Below are 9132 nucleotides of genomic sequence, written 5' to 3' on the forward strand. Positions count from 1 at the left end.
TAGAAGTTATTTTGAAAATTCTTTGAACCAAAGAGGCCTTGGTTTTCTAATACTCCATCTGTCTATAAAGTAATGTCTCGAGTTTGTCTAAACTTGAATGTATCTTCACAATAAAATACGTCTAGATACATGCATATTTTAATAAAGTTGATTTTTTGTGTGGAATGAAATTTAAGTGGGCATGCCACCCTAATTCTATGTTTTTTTTTTCTATTTATGTGTTTTGAGAATACTGCATCTGAGAAGGCTTGGGCTTTGGGCAGGACCATGTGCGGTTGAGCCTTAATCTCCATTTGAATTCTCAGCTAGAATCTGTAGATGCTCATGTGGCAGTAACACAAAAGTTACGACATGACAAATTTGTGTTCAAATATGTACCTTTTCTGTTTTTTATCAGATTGCGTTCTAATATTTTCTAAAGTCAAGCTCAACTAAATTTTTGACCAAAATTATAGTGAAAAATATCAATAACTATAATATCAAATGCACATAGTATGAAAATAGAGCTTATGGTGATTTAAATACTATAACTTTTACATTATGGATGCTAATATTTTTTTCTAAATAGTTAGTCATATTTTACAAAGTACTTTTTTTTTTTTTTTTTTTGCACAAAGAAGGGGTCAAGAAGACCCCGGAGAAACCTCAATTATCATCAGTGGTGGGTACAAATTTACAGACAAGCCCTTTTACATCACTCGCCCTAAAGAACCAGTAATTAGAAGATAAGGCCTGCCATCTTTCAGAAAACACCCTAGAACTAAAGATAAAAACGCAATCGAGTCCCTGGGCGTCACCACCACAAGTCGCCGGCGTCCTCCAAGCGTCGCCGCCGAAGAACAGGGCGCAGATGCCCGAACACCCAAGTCCGGCGAAGATCCATCGCTGCTGGACGCCTTGGAGCCACCGGGGACGCACCACTTGGTAGCAGCAACGCGCCGAGCTCCAGCAGGAAGGAAGCTGCAGGGCCTCCGAATCGGAGGTTGTTGATTTCAGGCCGCCATGCCGGCCATGGATAGCAGAGGCAGAAGTACCTCTAGCTGTGAAGAACAGGATGAAGCAGAACCACCGCCACCGCCTCTCCGTCGATCTGCAAAGGACAGCTCCATCAAGGGTTGCTTCCTCTTCTCCACCACCGTGGTGGCCAGGGAAAGCAAGATCCAGGACGGATCTATCCAGATCGAGAGAAAAGCCTGAGAGCTTTATTGGGGGAGTTGTGGTAGCACCGCCGCCCTTCGCCTCCGGCTCCGACCATCGGAGCGCCGCAGCCAGCAGCCAGACGACCACAAGCCACCGGGAGCCTCTCCAACTCCGCCATGGCCAGACTCCCATGGGCATAACGCCATACTCCACAGGGGAAAACAAGCTAGATCTAAATCTAAAACTAGCCCTATCTACTCCGGCGCCCTTCCTTGACCATCTCCGGCCGGCTAATCCGGCGGAGGAGGCCTCGGAGCGGCCCGGCCAACGGAGGTCGACCCTCAACCTACTGTAGCTGGACGAGAGGGGGGAGGGGGGGAAATGAGAGCCGGCCCTACTGCTTTTACAAAGTACTTTGACTAAACTCAGAACACAAACTAATTGTAAACGGAGGTAATATTCTTCTCTTTTTTTTTTTTTGAGGAAAAGGTACGTAATATTCTTCTCTTGCGTGCATACAAGCTGACTAATCTTGTTTTAAACCAAACATGTTTAAATGTCATTAAGTTTGTAAAAAATATCAATATCTACAGTACGTATTCGTATTGGTGTTAGGAATACGGATATCGGTCGAATACGGATCGCGGATGCGGTTTTTGGTGGCGAGCTTCTTCCCTTCCAGCAGCGGTGGTCTTCGGGGTACTGCTGTGAGGAGCTCGCCTTCCCGGTGCTCCTCGTTCCGCGGATCGGGTGAGTATCTCAATCCCTCTCCGGATCGAAGGTGGTGGTCGATCTGGATCGTGAAATCGAAGAAGTTGATGATGGCGAGCGGCGCGACGTCGTTGGTGAGGCGTGGAGTAGGTTCTTCGGTGCCGGTGAGTTCTGACTACCCCGCTGCTGAGGGGTTGCTTCGAATCCAAGGCGCGTGCGAAGCTATGGCAGCGGCCCGCCAGTCTCAGCTCTGGGTCGTCGCCGGCGAGGTCGGGGTCCTGTATGGGCTTATCTGTAATTTCTGTTTCTTTCAGGACCTATCTGTAAGATCGCTGCTGTAATATCATCTCTTTCTTCTCGCAAAAAAAAAAAAAAAAAAGAATACGGATCGCGGATACGTATTCGGTTGCCGGCCGGCTTCTTCTTGGAGCAAAAGTTGAATAGTCCAGCAGAGAACACACCAACGCATCAGATACCCGCAGTCTCCTCTCCTCACTCGCCTCGCCGCCCGCCGCCCGCCGCCCGCCGGAGAAGACGCCGCGAGGGCCATGGCGCCGGAGCCGGAGGACGACATCATGACCGAGAAGAACCCTCGCCCGCTCGACGAGGACGACATCGCGCTCCTCAAGACCTACGTGCGTGCCGCGACCCCCCCTCGGATCCCCTACCCTCTCTTGAATCTCGGTTTTGGTTCGGCGATCCGGTCTCGGGCTCGCGCCCAGGGTTGGTCTAGGGTTTGGGCTCCTGCTCTCTGGGGAAATCGCCGCCCCCCTTCTGCGAATTTGCTGGGGGTTGGCCTGTTGATGCTTCGCCGTTCTGCGTGGGATCGCTGTTGATCCTGTTAGGGCTTCGATGCCGGCGGGATTTCGTTTTGTGCCCTCGTCTGTGCAGTAGAATTGGGGTTTTTAGGCGAAATATCTAGTGCTCCCTGCCTCGCTGTTGCTCAAGTTTGCTAATTCTGGCTGTTGTTCACAGGGGCTGGGGCCGTACTCCACGAGCATCAAGAGAGTCGAGAAGGAGATCAAGGAGAAGGCCAAGAAGATCAATGAGCTTTGCGGTGCGTAAGGATTTTGATCATCTGTTGCCTAGTTTAGCTCTAGAGATGTAGCCCAATTTGCTGCTGAGCTAGAGGTTGATTGTTACCACTTTGTATACTGTTTCACCTAGCATCATACATTCAGATGGTTCAAGGTTCCTAATTTTATTTACTCAAGACTGTGTATTACGAATATACACTGTTCATTATGATACAATTTGTTTTTTGTTTGCATAGTTTTATTGAACGAGCTAACAACGACGACTTGATCTCATGCTCAAAGTTTGCTATTACCTTTGAAGCATTTGTGAAGTTTTGCAGTTTATCTAGTTATTATTACTATGTTATTGGGATGGTAACACTTCCGAATTAGCTTACCTGATCCGTATGCACTTCCATGGAATCTCAGGGATAAAAGAGTCTGATACTGGGCTGGCTCCGCCTAGCCAGTGGGATCTGGTGTCTGACAAACAGATGATGCAAGAAGAACAGCCATTACAAGTATATCACTTGGCCTAATGTGTTCTTACTACTTCCTACATTTATGCATTAGGTCCTATCATGCATAATAGTTAGGGTTATATTATTCTGTTTTTCTTCTGTATATGCGCCACCGTGCTAAGTAATAAGTCATCTTCCTCACCCTACAGGTAGCAAGGTGTACGAAGATTATAAGCCCTAATACTGATGATGCCAAATACATGATCAATGTTAAACAAATTGCAAAGGTATACCATGTTTATGCTGTCTTGTTTCAGTCGTATACCCCTAGATTCACGCCACCCTCTTATGGTTTATTTCTGATCATGCAGTTTGTGGTTGGATTGGGGGATAAAGTTTCCCCAACTGATATCGAGGAAGGGATGAGAGTCGGGTAGGTTACTACTTGTCTTTTGGTCTTAGTGTACCATGCATCTTTCATTCAGTTCAACCTGAGCAATCCTGGCCTGCTGTTTTATGTGTGTGACTTAAACCAAGCTATAAGGCTGCAGCATCTAGTATACTATACATGTAGGATGGGTTATATGCCATCATGTATGCAGATCAGTTTTTTTTTAAAGAATAGTTGACCAGTGGCTATTACTGGGATCTATCATTCATTCATAGCGTTATCTGAAGGCAGATGAAATTGATTATTTGCTCCCTAGTGTTATTTGAGTATTATTTGTTTTAAAGGGCAATGGCAATAATTAAAGACACAACCTCTGTAAGCAGTAGCCTTGGCTTAGGTACAAGTTCAATTTGTTGCTCATGAATCCAGAATATTAAGCAAGGAACTTACTGCCCTACATGATCTTTAGAGCTAGCAAATTTAACTAAACTAAAAATGATTTTATGACTCGTTTTCTTTTTAGATAAACATAATTGATGCTACCTATGCTATTTTCCTGTGCTTGTTCACTATCATTCTCACGTTGTGGATTTTTCATCTCTTAATGCAGTGTTGATCGAAACAAGTACCAGATTCAAATTCCTTTGCCACCCAAAATCGACCCAAGTGTTACAATGATGACTGTTGAGGAAAAGCCTGATGTGACATATAACGATGTTGGTGGATGCAAAGAACAGATTGAAAAAATGCGCGAGGTATGCCAAAGTATTTAGGAACTTGTAATTAGTCTCTACATTCTAGTACTGGACTTTCTTTATTTATTCTTTGCTTAACAAATTTTCGCAGGTTGTTGAGCTTCCTATGCTCCACCCAGAAAAGTTTGTAAAACTTGGCATTGACCCTCCGAAAGGCGTCCTTTGCTATGGTCCGCCTGGTACTGGCAAGACTCTTCTTGCTAGAGCTGTAGCCAATCGCACAGATGCTTGTTTTATCCGTGTAATTGGAAGCGAATTAGTTCAGAAGTATGTGGGTGAAGGCGCTAGGATGGTTAGGGAGTTGTTTGAGGTATACTCACCGCTGCAGATATCCTATGGGGATTTATCTATTTTCTTGGACTAGAATGTTCTGCCTTATCAACAGTCATTCTGATATCTAAATTTGTACTATTGTAGATGGCTCGCTCAAAGAAAGCTTGCATTATCTTCTTTGATGAAGTTGACGCTATTGGTGGAGCTCGCTTTGATGATGGGGCTGGGGGAGATAATGAGGTTCAGCGTACTATGCTAGAAATTGTGAACCAGCTTGATGGGTTTGATGCTAGAGGGAATATAAAGGTTCTCATGGCTACTAACAGGTACTCATCTACCCATTCTTACGCTTTTCATGATGGTCCAATATGGTACGGTGCTCACCTTATGATTCAGAAACTTCAGTGATCTACATAAGAATATGTTATTTAAACATTTTCATGCATTCAGGAATTTATTGCAGTGAGAACACTGGCTACATTAATAAAGCTGACAAGCTAACAGCATTTTCTGTTTTGCAGGCCTGATACATTGGACCCTGCACTTCTACGTCCTGGTCGTTTGGACAGAAAGGTTGAATTTGGCTTGCCTGACTTGGAGGGCCGCACTCAAATATTCAAGATACACACACGCACTATGAACTGCGAGCGAGATATCCGGTTTGAGCTACTGGCGCGACTCTGCCCAAACTCCACTGGTGAGTACATCAACCTGCATCTAAATGGTTTCTGTTAGATTTGATTTGGCTGTTTCAGGCATCTTCTGGGATCCGGCCATCGAATCATCTCAGCTAGCCAGTCATGTTGACATGTCCTTCTGTTCGTTGTTTCAGGTGCTGATATAAGAAGTGTCTGCACAGAAGCTGGCATGTATGCCATCCGTGCCCGCAGGAAGACCGTGACAGAGAAGGATTTCCTCGACTCGGTGAACAAGGTCATAAAGGGGTACCAGAAGTTCAGTGCGACCCCGAAATACATGGTGTATAATTAAGCAAACAGGCTTTCTTTCATTTCTGTACATGTTCACATCCATGTTGCAACAGTGTGTTGATTTTCATATCCCTTTGTCGCGTTGGTGGTTTGTAGTAGATGACATCTCTTTAGCTTTCTGTAATGCTGGTCGGAAAGACATTTCTCTACGCAGTAGAACTTTTTTTAACAAAGGAAACACGTCCGAAAATCAGAATTGCACATGACTGTATGCACAGCGATGTAGGTGTGCCAACAACTTCCCTCCGCTTATCTCTGTAATTTCTTGGTCGTCTTCAATTCAATTGTCCAACACAATTTTCTCCAAAATTAATGATCATATAGTAGATACAAGTAGAGACAAGGCACTCCAGTTTTAAGAAAATGTAAAAAAAGCCACAAAATTTAACGGCCAGGAACTAGGAGTCGAACTTGTAGAACTTGGAAGACTGGAGGCCGGCGGTGAAGTTGAAGTATCTGAGCGTCTGCGCCCAGCGCGGGTTGTCCTTGAGGCGGTGCACGGCGATGGTGTCCGGCACGAGCTGGTGTGCGCACTCGGTCGCCGGCACCGAGAGCGGGTGGTCGTACATGGCGGGCTTGGCGTTGAACCTGTTCTTGGCCTTGCCGCCCGACTTGAGCCACTCCCCGACCATCCTGTCCTCCGTCCCGACGGTGCGCCCCCGCGTCACGTCCTCCGCCGCCGCGATCCACGCCACCAGGTCCCACGACAGCGCGTACCCCATGCCGGACATGTACCACCCCCGCCTGGTGTCCCTGCTGCCGCACGGGATGGTGGCGCCGTAGTACGCGTCCTCCCGCGGCATGGCCCCCAGCGACGCCGCCAGCTCCGGCAGCCGGAAGAAGATGTCGTCGTCGGCCTTCATCACGTAGTCGTAGGGCGCGTCGGCGTAGAGGGACGCCGCGGCGGTGAAGAAGGCGTGCGTCTTGCCGCCGTCCATGTTCTCGGCGCAGGCGTCGAGCACGATGATGTCGCCGCGCGCGAGGATCTCGAGCGGGACCAGCACCCGCTGGACGTCCGTGGAGAGGCGGCAGAAGACGAAGCGGACGTCGATCTGCGCGGCGAAGGTCGGGGAGGCGAGCTGGCGGCCGTAGACCATGCGGAGGAGGTGGCGCCGCTCGTAGAAGTCGGCCGAGGTCAGGATGCCGATGAGGAGCCGGAAGTCGGGTTTGCCGACGGCGGCGGTCTCGTTAGCGGTGACGGCGGAGGTGCCCGCTGGTGCCGGGCTGCAGGAGCCAATGAGCGCCTGCAGCTCGAATTCCTTGGGGTAGACGACGAGGTAGATGATGCCGAGGAGGAGGAGGAGCGGGAGCAGGATGAGTCCTTTGCTGGAGATGGACAGCTTGGGGAAGCCGTCGCGCTTCGTCCTCATGGCGGGTTGCTGGTCTCCTCCACCTCCTCCATGCTTATTCGCGTCGCTGGCCATGCACGAACTTGAGAAGATTGGTCGGCGCCGGCCGGAGAAGAAGAAGATGCCAGTGTGTGTGTGGCCTGCGCGCAAGTGGGCGGGCGCGCGGGGCTCTAGGTATGTAGGAATAGGTAGATAGCTTGGTGAAATGAAGCTCGTCGTGTGATGGATGCGTGGTTGACTCGCGGCTTGCGGGTGTAGGGACTAGGGAGAGCTTGGAATGCACGATAAATGGCCACGCTTTGCGTAAAGGTTGCGGGTAGAACGGGAGACGCGGCAGGAGAAGCAAAATTTCTGCAACCCGTGCACAAACGTCAACTTGTATCAATTCCGTCCATTTTTACATAGGCACCTCGAGGACAGGGCCGGCCTCACTAGTCCCAGTTTGTGAGGGCTTTTAGAGCATCTTCACTCGTTGGCGCTTTTAGTCGCCACCGTCAACGACGCTTGGTGGGTTGATGCGCGCCGAAACGAAGAGCTGCGTAACACCAACGGCCTCATGGGGCCGCTCACATCGTGAAACAAGGACGGGCGCATCCGTTTCTGGGGTGTGCCGGGTGCACCTTCTTCGCCATCCTCAATTGCCTACGCGTCGGCGCTCCTAGGCTCGAGATGTCGCCGTCCCCGCCTTAGTCGACATCGAGGTGGAGAACCTCGCTTTCGTCCTCCTCCCACTCTTCGTTGTCAGGGCTGGCACGCTCGACACCGGCCTCCTCCTACCGTGTCTCCCCCTATCCCGTGCCGAAGCGCGAGGTGAAGGAGGAGTACGAGACTCTGACGCCATGGCACAAACGTGGCAGCAGCGGCGTCGGCATTACAATCCGCAAGCCGGTGCCGCGGCAACAACGCGCCGACCGTTTATGCCCGAAGCCGGAAGTGAAGGAGGAGGAGAACGACGAGGTGGCGGTGCTCCTCCGAAAGTAGCGACTCCTCGCAACCAGCGACGACCTCGACGACATTCCGGGATACATCGTCGTGTACATATCGTCCTTGAATAACCACATCATCTGGGCAGGGAACATCAAGGACGTGATCGCCATGTCCATCCGCGAGAACGGCGGGCCGCTCATCGACCTCACGCACGACGACAGGAAAGCTGGTCCTAGCAGTGCGGTGAAGGAGGATCCCGCCGACCCTCGTGACAAGCAGGACGTTCTGACCGACAACGATTACAACTTCTTCCAGTAGTTCGACCGCTCCGACCACCACATACGCATTAGTTTATGTTTATGTTTAAATTTGGTCGGATTTCATTCAGATCTTTGTAATATATAATAAATTTGAATGAATTGGAATGTTTCTGGTTTTTTAAACTACTATTTGGGGGACGGGACTGGAAACAGATATGTGATACGTCTCAAACGTATCTATAATTTCTTATGTTCCATGCTACTTTTATGATGATACTCACATGTTTTATACACACTTTATGTCATTATTATGCATTTTCCGGAACTAACCTATTAACAAGATGCCGAGGTGCCAGTTCCTGTTTTCTGCTGTTTTTGGTTCCAGAAAGGCCGTTCGGGCAATATTCTCGGAATTGGACGAAACAAAAGCCCACGATCTTATTTTCCCCGGAAAGTTCCAGAACACCGAAGGAGAGCCGGAGGGGGGCCAAGGGGGACCCACACCATAGGGGGGCGCGGGTCCCACCCTGGCCGCGCCGCCATGTGGTGAGGGAGCCCTGGCGCCCTTCCGACTCCGCCTCTTCGCCTATATAACCCCTCGTGACCTAAAAACTCGACACCAATCGACGAAACTCCAGAAAGACTCCAGGGGCGCCGCCACCATCGCGAAACTCCAATTCGGGGGACAGAAGTCTCTGTTCCGACACGCCGTCGGGACGGGGAATTGCCCCCGGAGTCATCTCCATCGACACCACCGCCATCTTCATCGCCGTTGCTGTCTCCCATGATGAGGAGGGAGTAGTTCTCCCCCGAGGCTGAGGGCTCTACCGGTAGCTATGTGGTTCATCTCTCTCTCTCTC

The 9132-nt window shown here is 49.6% G+C and overlaps 1 protein-coding gene and 1 pseudogene across 1 annotated transcript; one reads left to right on the forward strand and one right to left on the reverse strand.

Moving 5' to 3' along the window:
* Window positions 1–2373: 2373 nt before the first annotated feature.
* LOC124693330 (26S proteasome regulatory subunit 7A-like) lies at window positions 2374–5909 on the forward strand. Its single transcript, XM_047226807.1, has 10 exons — window positions 2374–2486; window positions 2827–2908; window positions 3297–3388; window positions 3538–3615; window positions 3700–3761; window positions 4330–4474; window positions 4566–4784; window positions 4892–5073; window positions 5269–5444; window positions 5580–5909. Exons 1-10 carry the CDS (start codon window positions 2400–2402, stop codon window positions 5735–5737), a joined length of 1281 nt encoding a protein of 426 aa, XP_047082763.1. The 5' UTR covers window positions 2374–2399; the 3' UTR covers window positions 5738–5909.
* A 163-nt stretch (window positions 5910–6072) lies between these two features.
* LOC124690825 lies at window positions 6073–8182 on the reverse strand (annotated as a pseudogene).
* Window positions 8183–9132: the final 950 nt, after the last annotated feature.

The sequence above is a fragment of the Lolium rigidum genome, chromosome 2 (assembly GCF_022539505.1).
Source record: "Lolium rigidum isolate FL_2022 chromosome 2, APGP_CSIRO_Lrig_0.1, whole genome shotgun sequence".
Lineage (NCBI taxonomy): Eukaryota > Viridiplantae > Streptophyta > Magnoliopsida > Poales > Poaceae > Lolium > Lolium rigidum.